This window comes from Myotis yumanensis, unplaced genomic scaffold (genome assembly GCF_028538775.1).
Source record: "Myotis yumanensis isolate MYYU_CA2020_CCGP unplaced genomic scaffold, mMyoYum1.0.hap1 SCAF_16, whole genome shotgun sequence".
NCBI classification, from domain to species: Eukaryota; Metazoa; Chordata; class Mammalia; order Chiroptera; family Vespertilionidae; genus Myotis; species Myotis yumanensis.
In genome coordinates this window covers 24,427,546-24,447,206 of record NW_027223767.1, presented here as the reverse complement: position 1 = coordinate 24,447,206, position 19,661 = coordinate 24,427,546, and the positions used below count along the sequence as shown (strand labels likewise).

At 39.5% G+C, this 19,661-nt stretch overlaps 1 protein-coding gene and 1 pseudogene across 3 annotated transcripts; both read left to right on the top strand.

Moving 5' to 3' along the window:
• Positions 1-360: 360 nt before the first annotated feature.
• On the top strand, positions 361-18,680 carry ZNF207 (zinc finger protein 207). 3 transcript variants are annotated; one of them, XM_070394783.1, is made up of 12 exons: positions 361-542; positions 1,882-2,008; positions 7,917-8,055; positions 9,240-9,407; positions 9,534-9,609; positions 10,092-10,139; positions 11,234-11,304; positions 13,864-14,021; positions 15,154-15,246; positions 16,229-16,471; positions 17,531-17,690; positions 17,833-18,680. In XM_070394783.1, the coding sequence occupies exons 1-12, from the start codon at positions 502-504 to the stop codon at positions 17,991-17,993; spliced, it is 1,485 nt and encodes a 494-aa protein (XP_070250884.1). In that variant the 5' UTR covers positions 361-501; the 3' UTR covers positions 17,994-18,680. The 3 variants fall into 3 exon arrangements, with proteins under 3 accessions (XP_070250884.1, XP_070250885.1, XP_070250886.1); XM_070394784.1 differs by lacking the exon at positions 10,092-10,139; XM_070394785.1 differs by lacking the exon at positions 15,154-15,246 and having other exon boundaries at positions 362-542.
• LOC138994528 (transcription factor BTF3 pseudogene) lies at positions 6,220-6,653 on the top strand (annotated as a pseudogene).
• Positions 18,681-19,661: the final 981 nt, after the last annotated feature.

Here is a 19,661-nt window from a genome sequence, read left to right as displayed (position 1 = left end):
TTACTACAGAAAGGATTAATCCGGGCACTGAAAACAGAACTGAAAACTGGGCGCTGTCTCAACGAATCTTTATTTGTAGTCTGCCTTTAATGACGCGGGTAATGTTTTCAGTCCCGCCCCCCAGATTCCCCCCTCAATTCGCGAGTTTCTCGGCATACTCAGGCAGCCGGCGCCTTTACAAAGAAACCCGAGGGGATCTGCACGCACCGCCAGCGACATCGGGCGGCCAGCGAAACAGACAAGATGGCGGCCGCCTCTCGGGCTGCGAGTCCCCACCCACTCAGGGCGGAGGGCGGTGTCATGTGACCCGGCCCCGCCTGGCCCCGCCCCCTTCCGCAGTGCCTGACGGGAGGCAGAGCAGCGAGCGAGGGCGTCGGCCATTTTGTGTCAGTTTCCTGTGGGACGTGGTGGTGGCGGTTGGGTCTGAAGAGTGAGCGCTTTTCGCCTCGATTTTCCTGCTTACTTTCGCCTCCGTTTTCACTTCGTCCGTGGAGCGCAGTGATGGGTCGCAAGAAGAAGAAGCAGCTGAAGCCGTGGTGCTGGTATCCTTTGTCAGTGGGGAGTCGCGGCCGCGCTGCCGCGCCGGTTGGTGGGGACGGGGACGGGGAGGCCTGGCGTTGGCCTATGGCGGCGAGTGTCTGGGATCTAGGCCTGGGGTGGGTAACTTGGCGGCTCGAGTCAGATTTGCGAGGTCTTCTAGGAAAATGGGGCCTCTAGGGCGAGAGGCTCTGGCAGTTTCGGGGCGTTGGACTCCGTGACTCAGGAGATTCCGGGTTTGGGGCGAGCGTGGACCCGCGGGGAGGCGGCCTGGACCCCTCCGTCAAGGACGGTGTCCCCGAAGGGCTGTGCTGCTCTACCCCGGGGTTGTGATGACCATTCAACAAAGGGATTTTCTTCAAGTAAAAGACTCTTGATTGAGGATATGGCGGATTAGGGGAAAGCTTCCGGAGCCAGTCAGCCACTTTTTTCCAAAGTGTTTTTATTTTTAAAGAATCGATGGTTTAGTCAACTCGGACTTCAAATCCCGCCCCCCCGCGCCCTTTTTTCTTCTTTTTTTTGCGCGCGGGGTGGGGGTGGGGGGTGGGGAAGAACTAGCTTCCGCGTCTCGCTAACTGGCGCCTTTAGTCTTCAAGAAGAGTTATCTTTCAGGGTGGAGATTTTTGTATCTATTTAGCTTTGTAGGGTCAAAAAAAAAAAATAAGGCCTCTTATGCCTCAAAACTGTTTGTTACAGAACTGCATTTATATAATAGTTGAACGGTCACGGATTTTGTAATGTCCTTTTAGGGAAATCTTACTACTATTGAGGTAATTCTGCTTTATGGATGTAACTCTTTGAGTTTAAATACGTCCCTTGGCAACATAAGTTCATAGGGAATTGCAAACAACTTTATGGGTTAAGTTGTGTCATTCACTATGAACTTATTTTTAGATTCTAAAAAGAAACAAATTATCAACATTAGGTAAATCCTCATTTTTAATTATCTAATGAGTGAATTCTATTTCTAAATCTCTCTTGAGATGAAGTTGGGGATTTTTTTTTTACATTGAACCCCTCTAATCTACACTATGCATTTGTAAATGTTGAAATAGTGAACAAAAGAAGAGTTAATTTCATATAAATATCTGTTAAACACAAAAATTAAAAAAACTATGTTGAAATGTGTTTAGGGGTGATGAAGAGAGTATGGGCTTCCAGGAAATCCCATGGCAAGTTAATCCCTAATTGTATAATATCAAAGACAAAGTTTCTGTAAAGCGACTTTTTGCTTTTAGCTATTTCTGTATTTTAATGTTATTGCTATTTGTTTATCATAGGGCAGGGTTTTTTTTACTAGGCAGTGTTATTGTGTTATTTTTGTGCCTTAACAGTCTTGATCAGGTATTGTAATAGAGATTTTGATGATGAGAAGATCCTTATACAGCACCAAAAAGCAAAACATTTTAAATGCCATATATGTCATAAGAAGTTGTACACAGGACCTGGCTTGGCTATACATTGCATGCAGGTAAGGATTTTACTCCTGTATTTAATTTTTACTTGTAGTATGGAAACAACATTGGGAAATTATGAATGTTTATTTCTTTGACAGTTGTAGTATATTTTTGTTGTTTATTGCAAAAGATCATATTAAATGACAAGTCAGCTTAAGAAAACACACCTGTGTTGTTTTTTAATTGATTTCAGAGAGGAAGGGAGAGGGAGAGATAGATAGAAATATCAATATCAATGATGAGAGAGAATCACTGATTGACTGCCTCCTGCACTCCCCACACTGGGGATTGAGCCTGCAACCCCGGGCATGTGCCCTGACTGGGATTTGCACTCGGGACTGACACTGTCCACTGAGCCAAACCAGCTAGGGCAGCACACCTGTTCTTTAGCCATTTAGAAGAGAAACGATTTCTTTATGTTTAGAGTTTTATTGGTATACTAGAGGCCTGGTGTGCAAAAATTCATGCACTGGGGGGGGGGGGGGGGGGGGGGTGGCTTCTCTCAGCCCGGCCTGCATCCTCTCTCAGTCCAGGAGCCCTCGGCGGGTGTCCACCTGCCAGCTTAGGCCCACTCCCCATGGGGAGCAAGCCATTAGTCAGACATCTTTAGCACTGCTGCAGAGGTGGGAGAGGCTCCTGCCACTACTGCTGCGTTGGCCAGCCATGAGCCAGCTTCTGGCTGAGTGGCGCTCCCCCTGTGGAAGCGCACTGACCACCAGGGGGCAGTTCCTGTATTGAGCTTCTGCCCCCCCCCCCCCCCCCCCACCTCAGTGTGCATCATAGCGACCAGTTGTTCTGCCTAGGAGGACTAGAGGCCCGATGCACAAAATTTGTGCAAGGAGCTCGGCCCTCACAGCCCTGGCTTTGTCCAGACAACCTTCTGGATGGTCATTCTGCTGTTCAGTCTAATTAGCATATTAGCTCATTATTATATATGATTATTATATATGATAGGATATTTTTAAATTATTATCTTTCATTCTAGGTTAGATTGGTAACAGGTTGAGATCACAAGATATATCTCAGCACTTGCGTTAAAAAAGCAGGGATCAATGATTTAAATTTGTGGGCAGTCTCACCAGTTCTCATCCCATAAGAATTAGTACATAATTAGCTGCCATTACTGCCATTGAAGGATTTGTTATAATCTGTTGCGTGGGGCCAGGTTTATATCAAGAATTTATTCCCGCATCTCTTTGGGAGTGGTATTATTTCATTTAATAGTTTCTTGAATCCTTTTACTAGTAGGTAAGGAGAACTTTGTAATTTTTAAAAGATCTCATGAGTACCATTATGTGTTCTACTTTTGCCAGTTTTAGAGCTGCCTGAATTTTTGCCTAATTGGACCTTAGAAAGTTCTGAGATGAGCAAATCTCTGTTTATTGAAAAATACTGTTGGTAGGAAGCAGGGAGATAAAATAGGATGTTGCTCTCCTGAGTTTAAAAAAAATAAGTTTATATAGCTCCTCTTCGCCCTAGTTACATCACTACAACAGTTTAACATCTATTCAGAAATATTTGAGAGCCTACTACATACTTAGACAGTCACTAAGTCCTATGTAGCTATTCAAAAAACTAAAATTCCTCCATTTGCCATGGCCAGTTTAGCCTAATGGTTAGAGCATTGGCCCACAGACCAAAGAGTCAAGGGTTCAATTTCCGGTCACGGTTGCAGGTTCAATCCCCAATGGTTGCAGCAGGAGTGCACCAATTGATGTGTGTCATCATCCCCCCCCCCCGCCTTTCTTTCTTAAAAAATATATTTTATTAATTTTTTACAGAGAGGAAGGGAGAGAGAGAGTTAGAAACATCAATGAGAAAGAAACATCGATCAGCTGCCTCCTGCACACCTCCTACTGGGGATGTGCCCGCAACCAAGGTACATGCCCTTGACCGGAATCGAACCTGGGACCCTTCAGTCCAAAGGCCAACACTCTATCCACTGAGCCAAACCGGTTACGGTGTCCCCCCTCCCCCCTTTCTAAAAAAATATCCTCACTCCTTAGGTGAGGATTTAAAAAAAAAAAAATTCCTGTCACATAGCTTTTTTTTTTCCCCTCCTTTTTTGAGAGAGAGAGAGAAAAAGAGAAAGAAACATTGATCAGTTGCCTCCGTACGTACCCTGATCTGGTGCATGGGATGATGCTCTACCAACTGAACAACACTGACCAGGACTGGTACACCTTTTTTTTTAAAAATATATTTTATTGGTATTTTACAGAGGAAGGGAGAAGGATAGAGAATTAGAAACATCGATGAGAGGGAAACATCAATCAGCTGCCTCCTGCACACCTCCCACTGGGGATGTGCCCACAACCAAGGTACATGCCCTTGATCAGAATCAAACCTGGGACCCTTCAGTCCTCAGGCCAATGCTCTATCCACTGAGCCAAACCAGTTAGGGCGGTACACCTTTTTAAAGGATCATTTTGGCTGCAAGATTGAGAATAGACTACAGAGTGCAGTGAGGCCACTTAGGAGACAAGAGTATTGTAGATGAAAGATGATGGTGACAGAGCCAGAATTTGCTGATGGATTAGATGTGGAATATGAGAGAAAGTGAGGAGTGAAGGATGATCTGAAGGTTTTTGACTTGAGCAATGTGAAAAATGATGCTACCACATACTGAGATGTAGAAAGCTGCAGGAAGACTAGGCATAGGGATAAAGATACCAAGTTTTTTTTTGATATATTTTTATTGATTTCGGAGAGGAAGTGAGAGGGGGAGAGAGGTAGAAATGGCAATGATGAGTGAGAATCACCCACCTGGGCATGTGCCTTTTGACTGGAATCAAACCCGGGACCCTTCAGTCTACAGGCCGACACTTTATCCACTGAGCCAAATCAGCTAGGACTTTAATGTGTTTTATTGATTTTAGAGGAAAGGAGAGGGAGAGAAACATCAACACTTGGGAAAAGATGGGCTGCCTCCTGCACATCCCCTCCTGGGAATTGAGCCCGCAACTTGGGCATGTGCCCTGACTCAGAATCAAACCAGCAACCTCTCAGTGCAGGGGATGATCTGAGCCACTCGAGTGGCCAGGGCCCAAGATTGTTTTTATGTTAATTTTGGGTGTGGGTATGTTAGTTTTGAAAAGATCCATTGACTATCCAGATGGAGATGTCACATAAGCAGTTGGATCTACAAGTCTGGAGTTCAGAGGGGTTGGAAGGGGAAATAGAAATTTGGAAGGATACAGGATAAGGATGGCTATTTGAAGCCATGTCTTTTCTTCTTAGGGAATCCTATGTAATAAAAGTGTAATATGCAAATAGACCGAACTGCAGAACAAACCAGTCAGGGGTCGGGCCAGCAAGCAGCAGCGCCAAGCTAGCCAAGGGGTGTGCCAGCAGGCAGAAGGAGGGGATGGCAATGGGGGGGGGGGGTGTGCAGCAGCGACCAGTGGACCAGTGGCTGCGGAGGGCCAATGGGCCAATGGGGGGGGGGGGGGGGCGGGGGCGCGCCGGTCGATTGGCCGCCTGGTCACCTCCCACAAGGAGAGGCCAGACTGCACAAGGAGTGGGCCTAAGCGGTCAGTAGGACATCCCCTGAGGGCTCCCAGACTGTGAGAGGGTGCAGGCCCGGCTGAGGGACGACACACACACACACACACACACACACACACACACACACCACCACCACCACCACCCCCAGTGCATGAATTTTTGTGCACCAGGCCTCCAGTCTCCAGTAGAATATAAATAGAAAAATGCAAGGACTCCATGTTGGGTCACTCCCAGCATTTAGAGGTCAGAAGTTTTAAAGAAGTCAAGGAGAGTGAAAGGGTAGGAACACCAAGACAGTAAGTACCCTAGAAGCCAAATGAAGTGTTTTTAAAGAGTGAGTTACTTTGACTGTCAAATGCTTGTGGTAAGCCAAGTAAGAACAGGACTAAGATTGGATTAATCAAAGTGGAGGTAATTGTTCCACTTTCCGAGAGTGATTTCCTAGAATGATGATGAAAGCTTGATTGGAGCGCTTTCAAAAGAATATGATGGCTGCAGCCATATTACCCTGAATACCCAGATCTCGTAAGCTAATCAGGGTCAGACCTGGTTAGTACTTGGATGATGGGAAGCTGCCTGGGAATGCTGGGTACTGTAGGCTTAAAAAAGAGAGAGAGAGAATGAGAGCTGCCATCTTGTGTCCTAGAGAGTGTGCACTTATTCTTATCCTAAGCAGCTATCCTAGTCTCCCTTGTAGCCCCATTTCCTCTCCAACAAGATGAAAGAAACTATCATGAACCAGGAAAAACTGGCCAAACTGCAGGCACAAAGTGTGTAATGGTGGGGAAGGAACTGTTTGCAGAAGGCGGTTCACATACAGCTATAGCAGATGAGAAAAAGACTTTAGTTTTCCTTAAAGAAGGTAGGGTATTGAGGAGATGAGTGTTCACAAACCAAGGAACAGTGATCCATTTTAACAGCCTTAAAGATCTGGCAGCGAACACTTTTCACTATTACAGGGCATGCTGAGACAAATTGCTGACACAATGCTACCTAGCATCTTAATTTAGCATGGTGCAGACCTCCAACTAGTGTAAGGAGCTCTGCCCAAACAATTGGGATGGAAAAGCACCGCTTGCTACCAGAGCAGTAGATGAAGTTCCAGATCTTCTGGAGAATTTTGATGAGGCTTCTAAGAAAGAAGCATACTGAATTGCGTCAACTTCTGAAAAAGATTAACCCCCAGAGTGCCGGGAACGCTATCGCGCTCCTCCTTCAGTGTCACTATTAGATGCTAGTAGTTCACTCTTTATTGACAGATAGCACCTAAGTGCAGATTACTTTTGATGCCGAATGTTTGTAGTTCTAAAATTGACCACTGGCATTTATCTGCCTAATTTTTTAAAGGTACTATAATTTTGTGAAGTTTACTCAGATTTTGTAGCCCTAAAGCTTCGAAATAGCGTCCGGTTCTAAGTCTGCTTTTATTAGTGATGATGATATTGCTAAATATGTCACTTCTTGCTGTGAAGATGACAATTTTGTGGAAGATACTGTGGAAGATTTTTGAATATGTAACTTCATTTACTTGCGATTCATAATTTTTTTTCTAAACTGCTGTAAAATCAGTAAAAATGCCTTGGCAGTTTTACCATAGTTCCTAGGATATTGGTTGGCACTCAAAGGGTTAAACTTCTGAAGAAGTTACTGTGAAGCTGCTGTTTTATATTATGACTGCTTTTTCAAATTTTATTTATGCATCTGTTAAAATCTAGAGTGCTAATATTTTTAAGCCCACACACCTTGGACACTGCAGCTCTTTTCCGTTTTTGCTTATACACAAATTGTTCTTTGCCTAGTTTACAAAAAGGAGAAAATGGGAAAATAGAAGAGGCATTCTTTCAAGGAGTTGTACTATAGAGAAGATCAGATAAAATGTAGGGGAAGCTGGCAGGAGATTAGTTGAGAAATTATTAGTAGCATCTTTGACTAAGTAATTCTGTTTCTATATAGTCTTACGGTAATTTCAGAGCAACCTGTGAGATGAGTATGTCAGTTAAATCAGACATCCTCCAATTTTATAGATGCTAAACTATCACTTAGAAATGTAGTGAAGACTAGTTAATGTGCTTGAGGATGTAATTGCATTTCTTTTAAAATATATATATTTTTTTATTTCAGAGAGGAAGGGAGAGGGTGAGAGCTAGAAACATCAGTGATGAGAGAGACTCATTGATCGGCTGCCTCCTGCACTCCCCCTACTGAGAAGCGCACAACCTGGGCATGTGCCCTTGACCAGAATTGAACCCAGGCTGACGCTCTATCCACTGAACCAAACCAGCTAGGGCTAGAACCAGTCACTCTTAACCAACATACTAAATGGCCTCTTGAGTAATTTGAAATTACTCTCTGAAATACTTTTATGAGACACTTTTACCTATCTGATGGAGGTTTTTGTTTGTTTTTTAATGTTAGGTGCATAAAGAGACAATAGATGCTGTACCAAATGCAATACCTGGGAGAACAGACATAGAGTTGGAAATATATGGTATGGAAGGTATTCCAGAAAAAGACATGGATGAAAGAAGACGACTTCTTGAACAGAAAACACAGGGTAACTATTAATATATGCTTTTTCTTAAAATAGCTTCACTAGTGAGAGTATTGCTACTTTAAAGTATAAATTTAATGGTAGATGTTAGATTTATTCAGTTATATTTGTCTTATGTTTGAAATTGTGTATTGATTTTTATATATATTTTCTATCCTATATAATAAAAGGTTAATAGGCAAATTGTCCCCTCATTCAGGAGTTCAACCAGGGGGTAGGGCCGGCCGCCAAACCGCCTGCAGGGCCACACCTCCCTCCCCCTCACGGCCCAGGCTGATCACCCCCCCATCTGTGCATGAATTTGTGCACTAGGCCTCTAGTCTATAATAATAAAAGCATAATATGCTAATTAGACCGGACATCCTTCTGGACAACCTTCCCGGATGAAGCTGAGGCTGCAAGGGAAGCCTGAGTCCTGGGTACCAGAGGGAAGCCGGTGCAGGCACCTGGGGGAAGGAAGGCTACTCTTGCACGAATTTCATGCATTGGGCCTCTAGTATATATATAACTAAATAATACTGTTTGGATCATTTCAAATATTCATAACTGAATTCCAAGTAGAATTATCAAGTGCTGAGGCCTTTGAAAATAAAGGTAGTTTGTATTTGTTTTTAATTGATTTGAGAGCAAGAGAGACATCAGTTTTGTTCTACTTATGCATTCACTGATTGATTCTTATGTACCCTGACCAGGGATAGAACCCCCAACCTTGGCTTGTGGGATGATGCTCTAACCAACTGAGCTCCCTGGCCTTGGCAAAGATAGCTTGTTTTGATTTATGTAACCACTAGTTGTATACATTTTTTAAAATTTTGACATTGAAGCCACATACTATCCAGTTGATAGGAGCTGTTATTAATCACCTATGGAACTTTTAGTTTTGAAAAGTATTGCAGAGAGGTCAGGCCTCTTTACCGTAGTTTACCTTTTTGGATGGAATAGAAAGCTGTTTTTTAAAAATAAAACTGACTTAGAATTATTTTTACCTGTCATAGAATGGGTAATTGCTTAATATAGGTTGAAAACACATTTGAAGAGTAAAGAATAATATTAACTGAAATATTTTTAGAAGAAAATTTTTATGAGCTAGTTGCACTGAAATAATTTTTGTAAATGTTGAATGTCTTAAACTTGCTTTGGTTCCCTGTCCCCCCTTCTCTATGGGAAAATTAAAACTTTTCTAACAGAGAGTCAAAAAAAGAAGCAGCAAGATGATTCTGATGAATATGATGATGACGACTCTGCAGCTTCAACTTCATTTCAACCACAGCCTGTTCAACCCCAACAAGGCTATATACCCCCAATGGCACAGCCAGGACTACCGCCAGTTCCGGGAGCACCAGGAATGCCTCCAGGTAGCATATAGAGTTTCTTAAAATTTAACACTCAAGATATTATTGATACAGTGTTAGAAGTATTATATTCTTCATCCTAACCCTTTAATATTAATTTGATTTTTTTGTTGTTGAAATTGATTGCAGGCATACCTCCATTAATGCCAGGTGTTCCTCCTCTGATGCCAGGAATGCCACCAGTTATGCCAGGCATGCCACCTGGGTAAGAAAACTCTTTTTAAATGGTTTGTGGACTTATGCCTAGTAATGATCTTTCAACTTGAGTGTTTATGAATTAAATGTGACTTTGCATTTTTTCTTTCTAAAAGGTATGGGCTCTATAAATATTAAAATTGTCTAATAACGGGATCTACCAATAAATTTGTCTCTGAAGAGAATAGATTTTTGTGTTTTAGGATGTATTTAGGCAGCCATCTGCTTTAATTGCATCTGGTGTAATTAAAGTAGTTGGTTGTAGAGTTGAGTTTCTGAGATTCAGAACTGTCCATGACACTTGGTTGTGACAGGCAAATTCTGTAAATGATTTAAGTATTTGTCAGATCATCAAAAACTAAAAATAATAGGAGGTGCTTGTGCCCATCACTTTTACTTAAATGTTGTTGGATGTGACAGGTAAATAATACACTTTCCCACTGTATTTTGAAAATCACAGTTAGATTTTGATTTTGTCATACATTTTCACAGATTGCATCATCAGAGAAAATACACCCAGTCATTTTGCGGTGAAAACATGTAAGCATCTCATTCATGATGTAATTCAGGAGGTATAATCATAATGTCATTTTCTTGTGTGTTTAATGGGATCTATTCAATTGACTTCAGAAATTTTCTAACCTTCCTCACTAAAACTTCGTACAACTTGCAAACTGGTTGACACAAGTCTCTGAAAGGAGGGATATAAAACATCTTTGAGGAATAGTAATAAATCCGTATATAAAATAAGTATTTTCTAAACGTGTAGGTATTTTCTCCTAACTGCTAAAAGTAATGGGATTTAGTAAAAAGAATTGGTATTTAAGAAAAAATATATAATCTTTTACCAAATTATATGCGTTATTATTATAGAAGATAATCAAACTTTTCCTAATGAACTCAATATATAGAAGTTAATATTCTGATAAAAGTCCTAAATCAAGAGTTTACAAACTTAAAATTTTTTAAGTGCACTGGACATTGGTATTTGAAGATGAGCTCTTTAAGGGGAAGAGAAAAAAAATAGAGGTTTTGTTTTTAAGTCATGCTATAGTGTTAGGTAGCCAATCTAAGTAAAAATTAGGCAATCTGAGTTTACTTTTGACTGTCTTTAATATTGGTGATAGTTTTTCTGTGCTCCTCCAAAAAAAAATTATCTCCACAATGTACATTCAGTATTTTCCTTTTGAAAAATCTGTTGACTCTAAAATAGAGATTTCTTCTTTTTTATTTATATTCTGTGTGGATATTTTCCAAGTGAGACAAAAGGTGATTTTGCTTCCCAGTTGCACATATTTTAGATGAGGCCTCTTATATATATCGAGAATAGCATATAATATTATTCCTGATGACTTTAAATGTATTAAATTGTTTTGTGGTTTGTTTGTTTACTTATTGCAAAGACTGACTCCACTCCTCCCCCATCTTACTGGTAAACCCAAGAGTTTGCTCGTTTTTAGAGGACTTATTTTGATAGGATTGTTTCTAGTGTGGTGTGTGTTCTTTCAGCTTGATTTCAATATTAGGGGTCAAATTCAAGTCTTATCTATTGTTTCAGGATTTAGCCAAAATATTTTCTACGGTTTATACTGTTAGTTAACTTTAGTTGTTTCTTGAAATTTGCTTTCTGACAGAATGATGCCAATGGGTGGAATGATGCCACCTGGACCAGGAATACCACCTCTAATGCCTGGTATGCCACCAGGTAAGAATGTTAGACAATTTCTTTTTTTCTTTTATTTAATATATATATATATACACACACACACACACATATGTATATATTTTTATTATTGATTTCAGAGAGGAAGGGAGAGGGAGAGAGACATAGAAACATCAATGATGAGAACCATTGATCGGCTGCCTCCTGCATGCCCCCTACTAGGGATCAAACCCACAACCTAGGCATGTTCCATTGACCGGAATTGAACCCGGGACCCTTTGATCCGTAGGCTGATACTCTACCCACTGAGCCAAACCAGCTAGGGTGACATTTCCTCTTTGTGACTGGCACGATTTAATTCTTTTTTTAAAAAATACATTTTTATTGATTTCAAAGAGGGAGAAACATCAATGATGAGAGGGAATCATTGATTGGCTGCCTCCTGCACTACTGGGGATCGAGCCCAAAGCCTGGGCATATGCCCTTGACTGGAATGGAACCCAGGACCCTCCAGTCCTCAGGCCGATGCTCTGTCCACTAAGCCAAACCGGTTAGGGCCGCTTTGATTCTTTTAAGTAATTTAGACAATAGATTTGTGGGCACTGGTGCAATGTAATTTAAAATTTCTGTAGGTTGGTGACTTTCTTATGTGTGTGTTTTTATTAACTCTCACCCAGAGCGGGCGGGAGAGAGGGGTTGGGGGAGAGAGAGAGACAAACATTGATGTGAGGGCGACACATAGATTGGTTGCCTCCCACATGTACCCTTGACTAGAAATCTGAACCCAGAACCCTTTGGTAAGCAGTCAGACACTAACCACTGAGTGACTGGCCAGAGCAGGTTGGTGACTTGTAAAAATTACCATGAGAAGGACTTTTTTAAAAAAAATATTTTTTTATTGATTATGGAGAGATAGAAACATCAATGATGAGAGAGAATCATTGATTGGCTGCCTCCTGCACGCCCCCTACTGGGGGATCGAGTCCACAACCCCAGCATGTGACTTTGGCCAGAATGGAACCCGGGACCCTTCGGTCCACAGACCGACACTCTATTTGCTGAGCCAAACCAGCTAGGGCACCGTGAAAAGTCTTACGATGGATTCCCCCCCCCCCCCCCCCCTTATTTATTTATATTTTGAGTTTTAAAGTAGTAAAAATTGGATTCAAAGCAGCCAAAATGAGTCACAGAGCCTATGCACTGACGGTCATATGCTTAAGAGTTGTTATACTTATTAGGAATATTTTAGATAACCAATAAGACTCTTAAAGTAATATAGAACTCAAACTAACTGTATTAAGCAATGTAGACATTTATTATCTCAACAAAAAGAAAAGTGGTAGATTCAGTGGCTTTTAAAATTTTCCACTTTGTTAACCTTAGCTTTTTTCCCTCAACCATGTCACTCAGCGGTAACAAGATGACAGGGGCAAGAAATGGTGTTAACAGCAATGCTCTCCTTTTTTCTTTTATTAGAGAGCGAAGTAGCTTTCCTGGAGACTCCTTAGCCCCTTCTATGTCTTGGCCAGAAATAGGTCTAATGGACCCTCTTGCTGCAAAGGGAGTGTGGGAAATAAAATGTTTTGACGTTGTAGATTATAATATGGGGAAAGGGATTTTGTTAGCCAAATAAGTGTGCCGCAGAGACCTTTAAGTTTGGGTTATCATCCATGGCAGGTTTAGAAGTACTTAAGTGATAGTTGATATATAAAAGTAACTAGGAAAATAAAACTGCAGCAAAATTGCAAGCATCACCAGTGTAGCCATTAATTTATAGGCAACAACTCAACATACGTAATGCTCTAAGATAATTTTGGGCATTTAAAGTGTTAAAGAAGCCCTAGCTCGTTTGGCTCAGTGGATAGAGCATTAGCTTGCGGACTGAAGGGTTCAATTCCAATCAAGGGCACATTGGTTCCCACTCAGGGCACATGCCCAGGTTGTGGGCTCGATCCCCACTGTAGAGCATGCAGGAGGCAGCCGATCAATGATTCTCTCATCATTAATGTTTCTATCTCTCCCTCTCCTTCTCTGAAATAAAAATGTATTTTTAAAAAGTAAAATATTAAAGAATAATAACCAGTGTTCATTTGATAATCTGTAGTGAAAGTTTTAAGTTTAAGTTAATGTTGAAGTTTAAAGAATGCAATAGTGATACATTTTAGGAAAATTTGTTTAAAGGAATAACTTAGTTTTTTGGAAAATTCATGGGTATGTGATTTAATCACCTTTTTACTCTATGTAATTTGTATTAGAGTTCAGAGAATTCTAGTTGATGCAATTCTCTATATGTTTAAAGAATTGGTTTGCTAAGTCAATATCAGTTAAGCTTAATTGCCTGCTTTGCCAACATAGGGTTTCTAGTGGTATCTTCCATTCCACAAAATTCTGGAGACAAGTTTGTTTGAGGCACGATTATTTCAAGGGACAAATGCCTAAGTTCTTTGGATTTCATCGCGTTCAGAAGTCAATTGTTAGTAACTTTGTAATATGGAAGCATTTTTAATATGGTATATTGTAACAGCAAAGTTTTGGGGAAATATTTTTTTCTGAACTAAACGCTTCCAACAACTGAGTCCTCCCAACATTTTTTCTTTACAGGTATGCCCCCTCCTGTTCCACGTCCTGGAATTCCTCCAATGACTCAAGCACAGGCTGTTTCAGCACCAGGTATTCTTAATAGACCACCTGCACCAACAGCAACAGTTCCTGCTCCACAGCCTCCAGTTACTAAGCCTCTTTTCCCCAGTGCCGGACAGGTAAGGTGAAATTCCTGAAAAGGAATGCACTCATATTTAAAGGTAAAATTTAGTTGTTTACAAAAATTTTTGAAATTGTCAAAGGTCAGTTTTTGTTTATGGTTTTAGTATAATTTATTAAGCATACTAAGAAGTGGTCTGTTTTCTTTCATGTTTGCATATATTGATTTTGTCAACTCATAAAAGATTGACTGGAGCCAGGGATAGTATAGTATGTTATTTTTTCATTGCTGTGAACTCTGGTTATTCTAGCTTTAGTTAGAAATGAAATTTAATTTCTGGGGATTTAAATATGTGGTAATGTTTAGTGGTCCTCCTTTACCTATTGAATTATGAGTGGAATGAAAGCAAAGCCAAAGATAAAAATCCTAAGACCTTAGCAAATCATTTGTTGGGCTCTTCTGGTCTACAACAGTGACAAACTACAATGCTGCATACTTGCTGAAAGGGCACCATTTAATTGCTCTTGACTTAGTTGCACTTAATTTCCTACTGATTTTGTCTCCAGAACTCAGAAGCGCAAAAGGTGCTTCTGTTATATTTGTTGTGTCTATAGTGATTATTACTTTTTTCCCCAGTTTCATTCAGAATTAAGCAGATGTATTTAATTTAGAAAATCAGGGTTATGTTCTTTTATTTTTCACTTTAAGATTGTCCCTAAGAAGTTTCTTTTTTAAACTTTTTTCCTATTTGTAGTTGCTAAATTAAAAACATTTTTAAAATGCTTTTGAAGCACATTAGCTTACACTTTTGAGGTGAGTAGGTGTTTTGTTTATTAAGAGGTGTTAAACTTAGCAAAAAATTTTTGTTGTGTCATTGATAGAGAATTGGACTACAGTGTCAATCTTTACTCTGTTTAAGGTATTTTTGAAATATTTCATTGCAAAACAGTTTAGAAAAGAAACTGGTTAACTAGGTTTATTGGTATAGAATTAAATCTTTTTGAGGCTCATACTGTCACTTTATTATAAATGCATTAACTGCCTGCCTCATTAAATAAATCAGACTTGATTGCATTATACTTTGCATTTACAAATATGCAATCTATGCTAGAAAAAAAAGTCTACCACATGGCTTATTTTCACCCATTTGTTTGGAGACTTTTCATTGTTTCCTTTCTTTTATGCTACAGATGGGGACACCTGTAACAAGCTCAAGTACAGCTTCATCCAATTCAGAAAGTCTGTCTGCATCTTCTAAAGCTCTGTTTCCTAGCACAGCACAAGTACGCAGGAAGTTGCAGTTTAAAGTTGTTAAAATGGCTTTATAACTTAACCCTTTGGACCCTACTTTTAAACAAAATCTTTTCCCTAAAAATATACTATGTAATTTTTATTAAGTAAGATTAATGGAGAACAAATCAATCGTATTTGAAAATTGAACTCAGAAAAAAATGAACCCCAAATTTCTATGGTTCTAAAGGGTTAAAAGCATGTAAGCAGTAAATGCCTTCTAGTAGCCAATGGTTAGCCTGATGCATGATTAAGCTATTTTGATTTATGCTGTTTAATGCATCACCTATCATGTAAGGAAATTTGGCTCCAAAGTTGTCCTGTCTACATGTTTTAGATGTTGGATATTACAAAAAAGTAACACATTAATTACTGGTAATTTTATACTTAAAAGATCCTTCTACACCATTTTGATCATGATAATCATCCAGCCATTGTTAATTGGGAGGACATTTTATTATATAACTAATACCTTTGAAGGACATTTTTAATATGTCACGATTTATATTAATTATGCTTAGTAACTGAAATTTATCCAAGCATTTGTATTTTGTAATTTCTAACCTTTTGGGGTTTTTTTAATTACTTGGTAGATTAATTAAACAAATAATTTAGAATAGTAAAAGTAGAACATATGCTATTTTATTAGATATAATACTATATTTCATCAACCTGGAATAAATACAAAGTTTTGTAAATGAAAGAACTTGGTTGAGGAGGTAGATGACACCTGAGAAGTTAAATATTCAGTATTACCTTTTTGTTGTTCCAATGCTGTGTGTTAGATGTGATCGTGACCCAGCATATTTTGATATTCTTAGTTATTTCTTGGTTTTTGTGGAGCATTTATCATGTTAATTTTGTTTTAATTTCATTTAGAGTTTGGTCCTTTATTGAATGTTGGTGTCTTATTTTTAAGTTGGTAGTAGATGTACTCAGTTTTGGGTTTTGTTGATGAAAAATTGTGTTTTACAGGCTCAGGCAGCTGTCCAAGGACCTGTTGGTACAGATTTCAAGCCCTTAAGTAGTACCCCTGCAACAACTACAGAACCCCCGAAGCCTACATTCCCTGCTTATACACAGTCTACAGCTTCAACCACTAGTACAACAAATAGCACTGCAGCTAAACCAGCGGCATCAATAACAAGTAAGCCTGCTACTCTTACGACAACCAGTGCAACCAGTAAGTTGATCCATCCAGATGAGGATATATCGTTGGTAAGTTGTTTACAGGTTTTTTTTGCTAGCAGAATTTGATTGAATATCATTGTAGTAGCTTGTCCCATTTGAAAAGTGTTAATATGTAAAATGATGGTCTTATTAATCTGATTTAATGCTTACCATTCTGATTTTTCTTTTTGTTACCCTCACCGGAGGATATTTTTCCCATTGATTTTTAGAGACAGTGGAAGGGTGAAGGGAGAAATATGGGTGCGCACGTGTGCGCGCGCGTGCGCACACACACACACACATCGATTGGTTGCCTCCCACACACACCAAGGCTGGGAATCGAACCCGCCACCCTTCTGTGCGTGGGCCAATGCTCTGTCCATTGAGCCACACCCACCAGGCCCTGCCATTCTGATTTTTTTAAAAGCAATCTCCTTTTGCCTTTTTAAATCTATTTTTATTGATTTCTTTTATTGAAGTGAGAAGGAGGGAGGGAGGGAGAGAAACACCAGTGATGAGAGAATCATTGCTTGGCTACCTCATCCATGCCCCTTACTAGGGATCGAGCTACAATGTGGGCGTATGCCCAGACTGGGAATCAAACCAGGACCTCCTGGCTCAACCACTGAGCCACGCTGGCTGGCCCATTCTGATTTTTAAGAACCATAGAGTAAAATGAATAGTGCATGTTTTGATCTTAGATGAATTCCCTCCCACCAGATTATTTCTGAAAGAAGACAATAAGTTCTTACTCTTAAAATTCATTTTAGTTAGACATAAATTTGTAAATTAATTGAAAAAAGTGAAGTGTGAGGTAGAAGACCATATACCTTGAAGACCATGTCTTCTTCACAAGACACTTTATCACAGAAACAATTTATAAATCCTAAAGTCATTATCTGTGCTTCAAATACAAAAATAGATGGGTAGTTCTTAAAGAATTGGTATTTTAAGTAGTTGAACTGGTTTGTGGGGCAAAAGTAATTGGTTGGGAAATGATACATTTTTTAAAACTTACTCTATAAATAAGGTCTTAGATGCTTGCATTTATGCTTAATGAGTCTCTGTATTCAGGTGTTTAACATTGTGCTTATTTTTTATTTTTAGGAAGAAAGAAGGGCACAGTTACCTAAATATCAACGTAACCTTCCTCGTCCAGGACAGACTCCCATTGGTAATCCACCAGTTGGACCAATTGGAGCTATGATGCCACCACAGCCAGGAATCCCACAACAACAAGGAATGAGACCCCCAATGCCACCTCATGGTATTTCTTTTTACGTTTATTGTTTTTAGCAGATTTTTTGAATCTACACATAAAATAAGTGTATCTGCAAAAGATACTATTGTAAAAGCACAATGCTCGAACCAACTCAATCTGTTTTTTGTATTTTAAATGTGTTTTTTAGGTCAGTATGGTGGCCATCATCAAGGCATGCCAGGTTACCTTCCTGGTGCTATGCCGCCATATGGGCAGGGACCGCCAATGGTGCCCCCTTATCAAGGTGGGCCTCCTCGACCTCCGATGGGAATGAGACCTCCTGTAATGTCGCAAGGTGGCCGTTACTGATCTCGCTTCATCCAATCTAATAGGTTTGGAGATTAAACCTTTTCTCAACTTGTGCTGTTTATATAGCCAAGCTTCCGTCAATAAGGCTTCATTGTGACTTTAACATTATCTTCCCACATACCAGGAACTATTGGACATTTATTTTACATGGGAAAATTATTTGGAATAATAAAGCAGGAATTTTTCCTGAAGTTGCAATTTATACTGTATGGCTTCTTTTTCATGTTTCATCTAGGTTTTTAGAAGTGAAGTATAGTAAATTTGGTTCGTTATATTGTGAAGGCGCTGGAATTTCATGAACATACCACCTTAATAAAGGCAAGTTCTGTAAGCTTACATTGCTATTTGTAAAGTTATGCCTTCACAGCATTTCAGATGCTGTTGGACTTCATGTCCCCAACCTAGCTTGGTGAGGGCTGTAACTATTTCCAAGTACCTGTACATTGGAAGTCTGATTGTGTAACAATATTTAATGTGTTTAGAGTTCCTCATGTTGCAGGGTTTACGAAATCTGACCCACTAAGGTCATGTGACTTTTTCTGTACTGTTAAACTTCATTGTAATAAAATGAGAGAAAAATTTATGCCTTTTTAATCATAACCCAGCTGTGGACCACTGCCTGCAAGGTTTGTACAGATGCATGCCACATTAGATGTCCACATAATAAAATTCATAGTTGCCAATGCAGTTTTGATATATCATTGGATTCTGTCTTTGAATTATAGGTTGTTCTTAGCTGCATGTTTTAAACTGGACAATATATATAGAATTGTATGTTAGTGCTTTAGTTAACAGAAAACGTTAGATAGGTACGAGTCATTACATAATGGGTATGAAATCTTTATACTGTGTCACCTTTTTACCACCATGATGTCAATACTTGTTAGGTGTCTTAGAGATTTAAAATGTAATCCTTAATATTTCCTGCTTCCTGCTGATATTTAGAGCCTAGTGCCAGACCATTCATTTCCTTCTGATTGTTTTTGAGACTGCAGTACTGCGTGGACCTCAGAAGCTTTTCAGGTGCAAACTTCTAGAAGCGTGGCTGCAAGCAGTAATTACTTATTGTGCTGTTAATGGATTAGTATATATTCTAAGTGTAATGCCGAGAATCTAAATATGCCTGTTAGGATGGTTAATGGGGATTTGAAATTTTTTATTTTATTATAGTATTTGGAGAACTATTATGTAGAAGTGACTGCTATTTAGTTTTTTGTGTTGCAAGTGTCATAATGATACCTCCTATTGACCTCTTTTGGCATCCAGTGTTTTTATTGTTTAAGGGTAGATTTATGCTTATTTAAATATCAGTGACCTGTACAAAGTATTAATATAAGGACCTGAAGTTGAGGTTTTCCTCAATATAAAGTTAAGAATTCTTAGAAAATGGTAACCTTTCTTTTTAACCTTTATGTGAAGGTATAGGTATAAGACATGTATCAGCAAGAATACATTTAATCTTTGTTCTATTAACTGAGCCTTATATATTGCTCCCCCTCCAGTTGCCTGCCTACTGAAATAGTTTTGGAATTTGGCAGCACATCATTTATACTGCCAAAGAAAAACATGTGTTGAAAAATCTTTGAGGTAAAAATGATACGAACTTTCAAAAATTATGCAAAACTTTATTTGCATTTAATGCAAAGAGAACATTTTATGTCACTATTG